Source organism: Thalassophryne amazonica, chromosome 3 (assembly GCF_902500255.1).
Source record: "Thalassophryne amazonica chromosome 3, fThaAma1.1, whole genome shotgun sequence".
Lineage (NCBI taxonomy): Eukaryota > Metazoa > Chordata > Actinopteri > Batrachoidiformes > Batrachoididae > Thalassophryne > Thalassophryne amazonica.
This window is the reverse complement of record NC_047105.1, coordinates 105,454,031-105,467,446: the sequence shown is the minus strand read 5'-3', so window position 1 is coordinate 105,467,446 and position 13,416 is coordinate 105,454,031. Positions and strand designations below refer to the sequence as shown.

General features: G+C 46.8%; 1 protein-coding gene across 2 annotated transcripts in view; it reads left to right on the top strand.

Moving 5' to 3' along the window:
* The window catches only part of cdh4 (cadherin 4, type 1, R-cadherin (retinal)), a 1,030,104-nt gene that overhangs the window by 753,201 nt on the left and 263,487 nt on the right, over positions 1 to 13,416 (top strand). For both annotated transcript variants that reach the window (XM_034167231.1, XM_034167233.1), the window contains exon 6: positions 3,141 to 3,296. In XM_034167231.1, coding sequence (XP_034023122.1) covers positions 3,141 to 3,296 — 156 coding nt within the window. The remainder of the gene's footprint in view (positions 1 to 3,140; positions 3,297 to 13,416) is intronic.

Here is a 13,416-nt window from a genome sequence, read left to right as displayed (position 1 = left end):
AGAGAAGATTATAAACAGACACATGCAGAACACAATGTGCGGCTCTCCCTTCACTCACTGCCTCCGGGGGTACAGATGCGGGACCCGCAAAGAATCCAAGTCCTCTCTCGGTGGCCACGGAGCTCTGCGGCTGTGGTCAACATCCGGATCAAAACAGCAAGCGTAGCCTCCGGACCTGTTGCCAGATTTGGCGCAAGCACAGGTGGGCGGCGGTGTGATTGGCAGTGAGAGCAATCGCAGTGATTTTTTTAAAATATTTTGTTAGTCAAGAGAGGTGGCGGATCATGGATCCAGTATAAATAGCTGGTGGAGCCAACGTCAGAGGTTCCGGAGCGCGCGTCCGAGGTTCCGGAGTGCGCTCTGGCTTGCTCCCCCTCAAATTAAGCCCTGCTGGTACATCACAGTTTGAAGCCTTGTCTCTATCTTGGAAACACTTAGGCAGTCTGTTATGGTGCCTGAGATGAACTGGGATATTCTGTATTTGTGGTGTGATTTTCACAATGTTTGAAAATTTGTTAATTCATAAAGACCTGTGCTGACCAACCACACAGTGCAGATTTAAGGCACTTGAGGTTATCTAATGTATCCCGAGAATCTCTAAGAGTCTGAGCGTGGTAACATGGTGTCTTTACCCATGAGAATTTTCAGTTTTCCAAAACATCAGAAAGTATGAGTGTTGTTACAACCATTATAACCTTGCCTATACCATGGAAAAACATGAACTTGGATATTCCATCATTGGGCCATTGTCTTGTTCAAATTGTGGCTGGAATTTCAAGATGTTCGAAAAGCCCTTTTTATTTTTCCCCCACTATTACAGTGTCCATAGGAAGTTTGTATTCCTATAGGAAATTGGGATCTTAAGTAGATTTCTCATGAATGTGTTGGGAAAAGTGTAGTGACACGGACCCACAACAGGGGGCGCAAATGAACGGTCAATAGATGAGCCAAAAGGTAACAATTTAATGTTGTGAATGTGCACAACGACTATACAGACAATCTCAGAATATGATAGCAGTCAATACACAAAGGTGACGTGTGGGCAGGCTCGAGGATAGAAGACGTCTGTCCTGAGAAGAGCCGGAACCACACGATTTCCGCCGCCACCGAACCTGGTGAATACTGGAGCCGCCAAGTCCCGAATTCCCAGGTGATCACCGTCCCCGACTGTCGGATCTGGTACTGCTGGTGAGGAGCACAAACAGTGAGATGTGGGTGTGTGCACGCCCAGTAAGAAAAACAGTCAGAAGGTGGAAAGTCACCTCCACCTCTAATCACACACTCATGCAGCTCCTGTTAACCACTTATCTGGTTGGGGTGTGAAGCGAAGCCGTCGCTGATCACACCAAACGCCAATCCCACAGATAAGGAAACACTTACAGGAAAACGGCTGCAAAGAAGTTCAGACTATTAGTCAGTGTTTTCAGTTTAGCAGAGAATTACCTTCACAGGTAGATGATATCTCGGCAATGAGGTGGAGATGACGTCCGGGTTTTATGGAGTAGTATGATGAAGTGTAGATGGGTGACAGCTGTCATGAGATAATGAGTGACAGCTGTCACCCCTGGCTGTGTCCGTGGTGGCAGCGCCCTCTCGTGCCTGAAGCCCGCACTTCAGGCAGGGCGCCCTCTGGTGGTGGGCCAGCAGTACCTCCTCTTCTGGCGGCCCACACAACAGAATGAGGCTGTTTGAATTTTGGATGTACAAAGAGGTGTACTTATGTTGTATTATTACTTGAATGTAGTAGTCCATATTGTTTTAAAAAAAATCAGTTTTATTATCAGTTATATTAAAATGAAATGATTTCTATTAAACAGGTTATTGGAAGAGACAGAATATGTAGAATATTTGAAACAGCAAATCTCCACCTCCTAAACACGGTTTATTTAAACTTGAACTCACATCAAATATACAATTTCATTCTTACTGAAACGTTGTACAAATTGTGGGAAAATATACGATTTTATTCAGATTATGTACTTACTGAAATGTACAAATATTGGGAAATTTGTTGGTGTTAGCAAAAAATGGGTTTTAGCAAACATCTCCTCACTGTTTTCAAGTTAAACTCAGACGCAAGGAACACTGACAGAAAGTGTTTCACAGTAAAGCTATTTGCTGGGATGCTGGCATTAAACGTTACGTTTATTGTGAAACGGTGCAAGCAACATGAGCTATCTGATGTTGTTTAACTTTGCTACCAGTAACATCAGTGAGCCATGCCATCTTGGAAGTACGAATGTCACAATGTTAATCAAAATAAAGGTTTTGAAAATTAATTCCCAAAATTTTTATAATAAAGGATGCACATCATTGTGCTATGTGCAAGCTACATCTGAAAGCTGAGTTTGTTCTGCCAAATAGAGAGATATGCGAGCCACATACACACAGATGTTTCTTGCTTTATAGATAGATGGACACCTGTGCTTTTTCCATCACAAACTTTAACATGTATGATGGTAATCCTTTGTGTTTCCTTGTAGAATTGTAGTACAGACCATGACATTGCTGGAAGGTGTTCCAGAAGCATCATGATTTCCTAAACTAATACTAAAAGAGTTGGACTGGGGAATGTCACATAAGTCTGGCACATTACAGTATTTGTGTTTACTAGCATACTAGCTCTACCATCAGCAAAGTTGAACACATTTGCATGCAGATCTTAAACTGTCACCCACAGGTTTCTGCAGATCTGTTAACAGAATAAATTAACAGTATCCTCCTTTTTATCCTCTCTGCAGCTGTTGAATCTCTCAGATGATGTGATGAGCAGCCATTCCATGCTCTCTGTGCATACATTTGCATTAAGCAACATTTTAAAACTCAACACACTGTTAAAAGACATCTTGTTTTCTACATTTTGTAGTATGTCTTTGAAGCTCTGTGATTGCAGGTTCAAAGTATTACCACAAAAGGCAGCACAAGAATTTGTCATCAGAGTGTATAACAAACACTCCTGGTTAATTTACTAAAAACACTCAAAGCTTTGGTTTGTTCTATTTTTTTGTTGGTGATCACTAATTTGCATTTATTATGCAACAATGCAGCACCTATTTTATGTTATTTTGTGTAGGTACAGGTAATATATTTGTATCAAATATCTCTTTTGATTTACTTTGTTTGAACTTATCTACCAACAGATCCGCTCTGATCAGGACCAGGACATTGGAATCCGTTACAGTATTACCGGAGCCGGTGCTGATCAACCCCCCAGTGATGTCTACAACATAGATCCTATCCATGGAAAGATGTACGTCACTCGACCCTTGGACAGAGAGGAAAGGGCATCCTACCATGTAAGGGCACTATGTCACTTTCTCCCATCTTTATTTTATTTTATTATTTTACTTCTCTCATTATCTCCCACTTCTCCTGGTGGAAATATATATTCCCTTCTCTGTGGAGCCTTCCTTCTATAAGCTCATTTATGCTTAACATCAAATATGAATACAGGTGGGGCTTCTGTTTTCACTATGTGTACTTTTTGTCCATATTTGTACCAATTTTTTTGAAAGCTTGCACATATGGATGAAGTGGATCAGAACAACCAGTAACTTTGACGACATTGTGACAATGTAAAAATTTTCACGTTGGGTTAGTGAACGTTTTACGGGTGATCAGTTAATGGCATAAATGGTAATTGGGCAGCATTTAAATGGCACTTTCATGATGACTTTCAAAGCACCTCACTTTGATGCCTCACATTCACCCATCACACACACACACACACACACACACACACACACACACACACACACACACCACACACACCACACACACACACACACACACACACACACACACACACACACACACACACACACACACACCACCGATGCCAGGGTGCTTCCATACAAGGCGCTCAGTCCCCAATTTGTGAGCATAACGAAGACAGCAGCAATAAAATGAGGATTTTGCATGTGTTGATGCCCATAAGTGCAAAATGAATTTCAATTGAGTTTTTTTCTGTAGTTATACACAAAATAAAACACATTTTTTTCATATTCCCACCACTGTAGTATATTTTAAAAAATAGAAAACAAAAACTATTGTATTTTAATTTTATCGTAAATTGAAGCCACAGCAAAAGCTTGCGCAAGTGGGACATAGTGACATCATATTGCCATATATATATCAAATAACTATATATATATATATATATATATATATATATAAACGAATCACTTCCCGTGTGCTCCTCTCTCTGTGAAGTTTGCATGTTCTCCCCGTGTTCATATAGGTTGCCTCTGGGTACACTGGCTTTCTCCCACTTCCAAACACATGCAAATTAAATGAATTGGTGACTTTAAGTTGACTGTTGGTGTGAGCATGAATGTATTTGTCTGTTTATATATGTGGTAAATAAATGGTAAATGGACTGCATTTATATAGCCTTTTCCATCTGCATCAGATGCTCAAAGCACTTTACAATAATGCCTTACATTCACCCCTATGTGAGGGTGCTGCCATACAACGTACTCACTACACACCGGGAGCAACTAGGGGATTAAGGACCTTGCCCAAGGGCACTTAGTGATTTTATAGTCAGGCTGGAATTTGAACAGAGGATCTTCTGGTCTCAAGCCCAATGCCTTAACCACTAGACCATCACCTCACATGGCCCTGCAATAGGCAGTGTGTACCTTATCTCTCACCCTGTGATTGCTGGGATAGGCTCCGCCCCACTAACCCCACCCCCATGATCCTTGATTGGAGTAAACGGATAAAGAAAATATATATATATATATATATATATATATATATATATATATATATATATATATATATATATATATATATATATATATATATATATATATTCCAACATTGGTGTGCTTTTCATAGAACATGAACTGAATCACGTATTAATTGAATGACACTGAAAAAGACATAGATTTGAGTCAGTTTTATTTGTACTCGTAGCTGGAGCTGTCCACAACAGTGGTGCTGGAATGGGAAGCATATGAAATGGGCTATACGTGTTAGTTTGCTTGTTTGAAAGACACAATTCTCAGTGCACACTATTAGTAGAACAGCTTTATTTTTATGTGATAAGGAGTTTGCATAATTTTTTTAAACATGCAAACCTTAAGTAAATCAGGCTCATAATCTTGTTGTGGAGTATTTTATGGCTCCTCAGACACTGCACACTGCTGCCTTTTTCATTTTTGGTAGAAACATTATTAGAACTTCTTTAACAGTCACTATGTCTGATGACGACAGAAACTTTGAAGATGAGCTGCAGTGCCAAGTACTGTATGTTTTTTCTTAAAGTCCAAGACAACATAAAGGATGTGTGGAAGTATGTGGGCAGCGATGGTTACACCCTTTGAAATGTACAGATAGATTTACTACCTTTGTAAGTGGAACATAAATGAGCCTTTTGTGTTGTGCAGTTGCAGAGGTCTGCCTTTCTCTGGCTGAACCTTCACACCACTGTCAATACATCATCAGATGAGGGTGAAGCCAAGGAAGGTGCTTAGACGGTCAAAATCATCTTACACACATCTATTGCTTCATTTCTTGTGTATCCACCAAATATTTAACACTTTGATGCAAAAAAGCAGAGCTGTTGTGGACAAACACATTTACCTGTTCTCTGCGGCAGTAAGCGAAATGTGTAAAGCTACTACTGAGAAACATATTGTCCTCTATGAGTCACAAGGAAAGCATTTTAACATCAAAGCAGTGACAAGTGCACATTAATCACGCAGTATGATGCTTTGTTTGTGGTCTGTCTGGCTTTGACAAAATTAAGCTGGTCATTTTCAACGAGTTTTATCTAGAAGTTTTATTAGAAAGGGTCCAGGGTGTACCCCATCTCACGCCCTATGACTGCTGGGATAAGTTCCAGCCTCCTGTGAACCTTAAGACCCTTTCACACCGGGGCTGCTTCAAGTTGCTCCCTGGGGCGTCATGACAACACAGGAATGTCTGCGTCAGGTGCGCGCAGCAGGGGGGCAGAGAGGAGGTGAGAACGCAGCCTGCAGCTTCTCTGCACAGAGGAATCAGAGTGCACAGTTTGGCTGCAGACAGACTGTGCACTCTGATTCCTCTTCTAGTTGATATTTGTTCTTGTGCTGAGCTGCGGGTCTGTGCTCTGAGTTCTGTTATAGTTTATCTTTCATCCTTTGACCACGAGCTGCACGCGCGCTCAAACAAACTTTCCGTGTGTAAATGTGGAGGTGTCTGGAGTTCTACTTGATGTGGACATGTTCTGTCTCTGGCAGCCAGTCTGTGAGCAGGACTTGTATGGACTTTATTTAAACACATTTGTGTGAGAATTTAAATGAGGAGCTGCAGCAGCTGTCAGGCTGAGCATTTTTTTCTGTGCTCTTTTTGAGAGTTTCACTGCATTGTGTACATGGTATAAAATCAATCCTGTGTGATTTGTACTTCAGGAATAATGTAACACAGCAGGATTCATACATTGGCATCGGGTAACATTGTCTTGTGAGGGTGTGGCTTCCAGTCACGTCGAGTACCGTCATGTTGCTCTGACTTGCACTGAAACCGCTTAATTTCTGCGTCGAGCATAGGACGCAAAAAAATTAAACATGTTTAATTTTTGGCGTTCGATTCGCTTTGTCCTTTGCATCCCTCACGCTATTGTGTCATTGAGCTACATCGTCTCGGCACTGGGTTGCTTCCACGCACCGTCGTCATGACGCCACACGACGCAACTCGAAGTGGGGCCGGCATGAAAGGGGCTTTAATTGCATTAAACAGTTGAAGGTGTGTGTGTGTGTGTGTGTGTGTGTGTGTGTGTGTGTGTGTGTGTGTGTGTGTGTGTGTGTGTGTGTGTGTGTGTGTGTGTGTGTGTGTGTGTGTATTTGCCCACCATAGGTTTTATCACATGTGCAAGAAAGCACCGTCAAATAGTATGGCTCAAAGCAACGACGGGGAGCAAATCTGCTGAAATAGTTGAACACAGAAACTTTCAGTAAATAAAGAAGCTTTTTTTAAAGGGACTGCATTTATGTAGTGCTTTTCCATCTGCATTAGACGGTCAAAGAACTTTACAATAATGCCTCACATTCACCCCGATGTCAGGGTGCTGCCATACAAGGCGCTCACTACACACCAGGACCAACTAGGGGATTAAAGACCTTGCCCAAGGGCCCTTAGTGATTTTCCAGTCAGGCTGGAATTTGAGCTGAGGATCTTCTGGTCTCAAAGCCAACGCTTTAACCACTAGACCATCACCTCCGCTTCTATCATCCTCTGTGTACAAAATGACGTATAAATGTCGGTATCTCCACAACAACTGTAAGATTTTTTATGATGTTGATTTTGATTAAATTTTTTTTAAGCTGGATTTATCAAAAGATTGCAAAAGAGAGAGAGAGAGAGAGAGAGAGAGAGAGAGAGAGAGAGAGAGAGGAGAGAGAGGAGAGAGAGAGGAGAGAGAGAGAGAGAGAGAGAGAGATTATTACACAAATGAGCACATGTTTTGCAAACCCTGGTGAAATTTCAGGTTTGGCCTGGAGTCACAACTGTTCTTTCCCTTTGAGGCAGATCTACAACAAGGGATGTGTCATGGTTTAGGTTTTAGGTTTTCTTCTGTTTTCATTATTTTCGTCCATTTCTGTGTTTATTGTGTGTCATTTAGTATTTGTCTCCCACAATGTCTTTTTTTCCTGGTGCTTTTATTCTGACGTTTGGTTTGTGTTTATTCCATTTAAGTTCAGTTGGAGCAGTTGGAGCAGTGGATGAGGAGCTGGTCTGCCAATATATAGAATTGGGTTCAAAATCTGCTCATATTACTTGTCTGTGTCCTTGGACAAAACACTTAATCTTGAATTGTCTCCATCTACCCAACTGTAAAAATGGGTGCTGCCTTGGTTGGGGAAATAAACACGATGCATCATTGTAAAGTCCTTTGAGCATTTGCTAGATGGAAAAGTGTGATAGAAATGCAGTCCTTTTTTCTTACATCTGTCTGAGTTTTGTGCTTCTGTGTTTACATCCCCTGTGCTTCCACATACGTTTATTCTGGAGTCTTTATAAGCACATTTAGAACACTCGCTACTCACCAGATTGTCTAGGTTTCCTCCAGCTTTCTCACATTCATTTTCTCAGTGCCTTTTCTTGTTTTTGGCTACCTGTCTACTAATTTTGCTCTCATTTCTGACCTCCTCAGTATTTTGTCTGCTGCTGAAAGGATTTGTGTTGCATGGTATGCTGTTACTCTGTGCATTGACCATTGCGTGTTGTTGCATAGTTCCCTCTGCTCTTCCCTCTGATAGACTGTTGCCTTTTTGGACTGAAGTACTCATGTACTGAACCTCTGGCTTGTGTCTATTGACACAAACTGCCTACCTATCCGGGAACAATAAATCATGTTTTACCTTCATTCATTGTGACATAGGGGTCTTCTGTCAAGGCATTTGCATGGATGATACCAAAAATGTTATTTAAATATCTATTTTAAAGGCAGAGTTGGCGACCAAGTGGTAAAATGTGCTTGTTTCCAGTGTAGAAGGTTCCTCGTTCAAGGACATCTCTGCCCTTGTACAACCCCTGGCAAAAATTATGGAATCACCAGCCTCTGAGGATGTTCATTCAGTTGTTTAATTTTGTAGAAAAAAAGCAGATCACAGACATGACACAAAACTAAAGTCATTTCAAATGGCAACTTTCTTGTTGTGTGGGCCGCTGAAGAGGAGGTACTGCTGGCCCACCACCACCAGATGGCGCCCTGCTTGGAGTGCGGGCTTCAAGCACGAGAGGGCGCCGGAGCCACTGGGAGTGACAGCTGTCACTCTTCATCAGCACCAGCTGTCACTCAGCCAACTCATCACCATCTCCATAAAGGCCGGACTGCGACTCCACCTCCTCGCCGAGAAATCAACTACCTATCAGGTAATTTTCTCTGCTGAACAAAAACATTGTGTAATAGTCTGAACTTCTTTTGCAGCCGTTATCCTGTGGTGTTTGCCTTATCTGTGGGATTGGCGTTTGGTGTGATCAGCGATGGCTTCGCTTCACACTCCAACCAGATAAGTGGTTAGACAGGAGCTGCACTGTGTGATTGGAGGTGGAGGTTCTCCCTCCTTTACTGAATACAGACTGTGGGATTACTGAGTGTGCGACCTCACACTCATCTGGACTGTCTCTGTTCTCTGCCAGCAGTACCGGGTCTGACTGCTGAAGACAGCGGCCACCTGGGGCGCAGGGCTTGGCGGCTCCGGTGTTCTTCAGCTCCGTTGGCGGTGGAAGCTGTGTGGATCTGGCTCTCGCCAGGCGTCTTCTATCGTTGAGCCTGCCCACACGTCACCTGGTGTATGATTGACAGTCATTGTATTGTTATTGTCTGTACATCGTTGTGTGATTATTAAACATTAAACATTAACATTAAATTGTTACTTTTTGGCTTATCCATTGTCCGTTCATTAACGCCCCCTGTTGTGGGTCCGTGTCACAACACTTTCACAACAGGATTTCTCGGCCAGCGTCATGGATCCCGAGGGGCGTCAACCATCGCTTGAACAGCCAATGGAAGAGCGGGGTGCACAGGCGCCAGCAGGAGGTGTGTTGGGTGAGCTGCAGCACATCTTAACCGCCTTTACCGCTCGGTTGGACTTAATTACCGAGCAGAGCAGTGTTCTCAATTGTAGGATGGAGGCTCTCACCGCCCAGGTGGAAGCGCGTGCTCAGGGCGCTGCTGCAGCACCTCCTCCTGCTGACCGTGTGCCAGAAACAGACATTCCGCTGGTCATTCAATGAACCCCCCCACCTTCCCCTGAAGCATACATAAGTCCTCCGGAGCCGTACAGAGGCTGTGTGGAGACGTGCGCGGACTTCTTGATGCAGTGCTCGCTCATCTTTTCACAGCGTCCCGTCATGTACACAGCAGACGCCACGCCAGCCGGGTGGCTTATGTGATCAGTTTGCTTCAAGGAGAGGCACGCGCCTGGGCTACGGTGCTTTGGGAGCAGAATTCACGGCTCCTAACGGTTTATACTGAGATTGTGAGGGAGTTCCGACAGGTGTTCGACCACCCTCATAGAGGCGAGACTGCTTCAAGTGTGCTGCTGTCGATACGGCAGGGGCGTCGGAGCGCAGCGAAGTATGCAGTCGACTTCCGCATCGCGGCAGCTCGAGCCGGCTGGAATGCTGTTGCACTCCGTGCCGCCTTTGTAAACGGACTGTCTCTGGTCCTTAAGGAGCACCTAGTGGCGAAGGAGGAGCCGCGGGTTTTAGATGGGCTTATCGACCTGGTTATACGGTTAGACAACCGATTAACGGAACACCGACGGGAACGAGACGAGGGGCGGGGCCAGGCACAAGCCGTCCCTCTTCCTCCCGGGTCCGAAAGGAAGCCGACTTCCCCACGCTCCACTGCCAGGGCTCTCCACGTGACAACAGCTCCCCCTGCTGACGTTGCTATGGAAACGAGCAGGGCCAAAAAATGATCAGATCAGAGACAAAGAAGGCTGATCCGTGGAGAGTGTTTTCTCTGTAGCTCTACCAAGCACACACAGAGAGAATGCCCCAAACGGTCAAAACAACAGCACTCGTCCTTAGAGACTGGGCTAAGGGTGGGTCACAACACCCACGTGGGGAAACCCCGACGATCTGCACGAATCCCAGTCACGATCTGGTGGACACGGGGTCGGAGGGGAATCTGCTGGATAGCAGATGGGCAAAGGAGGTTGGGCTCCCTCTAGTGGCCTTACCGTCACCATTGTCGGTGCGGGCGCTAGATGGCACCCTTCTTCCACTAATCACACACCAGACACAGCCAGTGACATTGGTGGTGTCTGGGAATCACAGGGAGGAGATTGTGTTTTATGTAACACCTTCTACCTCCCGAGTGATTTTGGGTTTTCCATGGGTGTTAAAACACAATCCCCGGATTGATTGGCTGTCTGGGGTTGTGGTTCAGTGGAGCGAAACCTGCCACCGGGAGTGTTTAGGATCCTCGGTTCCACCCAGTGTGACTGCTAAGGAGGAGGTTTCAGTCCCCCCCAATCTGACGGCGGTGCCGGCCGAGTACCACGACCTTGCTGACGTCTTCAGCAAGGATCTGGCGCTCACGCTGCCCCCGCACCGTCCGTACGATTGTGCCATTGATTTGATACCGGGCGCTGAGTACCCGTCCAGCAGGCTGTACAACCTCTCACGTCCGGAACGCGAATCAATGGAGACCTACATCCGGGACTCGTTAGCTGCCGGGTTGATCCAGAACTCCACCTCCCCGATGGGTGCTGGTTTCTTTTTTGTGGGTAAGAAGGACGGCGGACTCCGTCCATGCATTGATTACAGAGGGCTGAACGAGATCACGGTTTGCAACCGATACCCGTTACCTCTGTTGGATTCAGTGTTCACGCCCCTGCATGGAGCCCAAATTTTCACGAAATTGGATCTTAGGAATGCTTATCACCTGGTTCGGATCCGGGAGGGAGACGAGTGGAAGACGGCATTTAACACCCCGTTAGGTCACTTTGAGTACCTGGTCATGCCGTTCGGCCTCACCAATGCGCCCGCGACGTTCCAAGCATTGGTTAATGACGTCTTGCGGGACTTCCTGCATCGGTTTGTCTTTGTATATCTAGATGATATACTCATCTTTTCTCCGGATCCTGAGACCCATGTCAAGCATGTACGTCAGGTCCTACAGCGGTTGTTGGAGAACCGGCTGTTTGTGAAGGGCGAGAAGTGTGAGTTCCACCGCACTTCTTTGTCCTTCTTGGGGTTCATCATCTCCTCCAACTCCGTCGCCCCTGATCCGGCCAAGGTTGCGGCGGTGAGAGATTGGCCCCAACCAACGAACCGTAGGAAACTACAACAGTTCCTCGGTTTTGCAAATTTCTACCGGAGGTTCATCAAGGGCTACAGTCAGGTAGTTAGCCCCCTGACAGCCGTGACCTCCACAAATGTCCCCTTCACCTGGTCGGATCGGTGCGAAGCCGCGTTTAGGGAGTTGAAACGCCGGTTCTCGACTGCACCGGTTCTGGTGCAGCCCGATCCCAAGCGCCAGTTTGTTGTTGAAGTGGATGCCTCTGACTCAGGGATAGGAGCCGTGCTGTCCCAGAGCGGGGAGTCCGACAAGGTTCTCCATCCTTGTGCCTACTTTTCCCGCAGGTTGACCCCAGCTGAACGGAACTATGACGTCGGCAATCGGGAACTTCTTGCGGTGAAGGAGGCTCTTGAGGAGTGGAGACACCTGTTGGAGGGAGCATCGGTACCATTTACAGTTTTCACGGACCATCGGAACCTGGAGTACATCCGGACCGCGAAGCGTCTGAACCCCAGGCAAGCCCGCTGGTCGCTGTTCTTCGGGCGTTTTGACTTCCGGATCACCTACCGCCCCGGGACAAAGAACCAACGATCTGACGCCCTGTCCCGGGTGCACGAAGAGGAGGTCAAGACCGAGCTGTCAGACCCCCCTGAAACCATCATCCCCGAGTCCACTGTCGTGGCCGCCCTTACCTGGGACGTGGAGAAGACCGTCTGGGAGGCCCTGACACGGAGCCCGGACCCGGGGACAGGTCCGAAGAACAAACTGTACATCCCACCATGTCGTGCGTCTGCATGGGATTCCATCAGACATTGTCTCGGATCGTGGTCCTCAGTTCTCCTCCCAGGTCTGGAGGAGTTTCTGCAGGGAACTGGGGGCCACCGTCAGTCTCTCGTCTGGGTACCACCCCCAGACGAACGGGCAGGCAGAGCGGACGAACCAGGAACTGGAGCAGGCCCTCTGCTGCGTGACTTCCACGCACCCGACGGCCTGGAGTGACCATCTGGCCTGGATCGAGTACGCTCATAATAGCCAAGTTTCATCTGCCACCGGCCTCTCCCCATATGAGGTGTGTTTGGGGTACCGGCCCCCATTGTTTCCACTGGTGGAGGGAGAGGTCGGGGTGCCCTCGGGCCAGGCCCATCTGAGGAAGTGCTGTCGGGTGTGGTGTACCGCCCGCTCTGCCCTGCTCAGAGCCCGGATGAGGGCTAAGGCCCATGCAGACCGCCGGCGTTCCCCGGCCCCTGCATACCAGCCTGGGCAGGAGGTTTGGCTATCCACAAAGGACATTCCCCTGCAGGTGGAATCCCAGAAGCTGAAGGACAGGTACATTGGACCTTTTGCCATAACCAAAGTCCTCAGTCCGGCCGCAGTGAAGCTGAAGCTACCAGCTTCACTGCGGATTCATCCAGTGTTCCATACCTCAAGGATCAAACCCTACCACACGTCGACGCTCTGCACCCCCGGACCGGCGCCGCCTCCTGCCCGGATCATAGATGGAGAGCCTGCCTGGACCGTGCGCAGGCTCCTGGATGTCCGTCGAAAGGGCCGGGGGTTCCAGTATCTGGTGGACTGGGAGGGGTATGGACACGAAGAACGCTCCTGGGTGAAGAGGAGCTTCATCCTGGACCCGGCCCTCCTGGCCGACTTCTACCGGCGGCACCCGGACA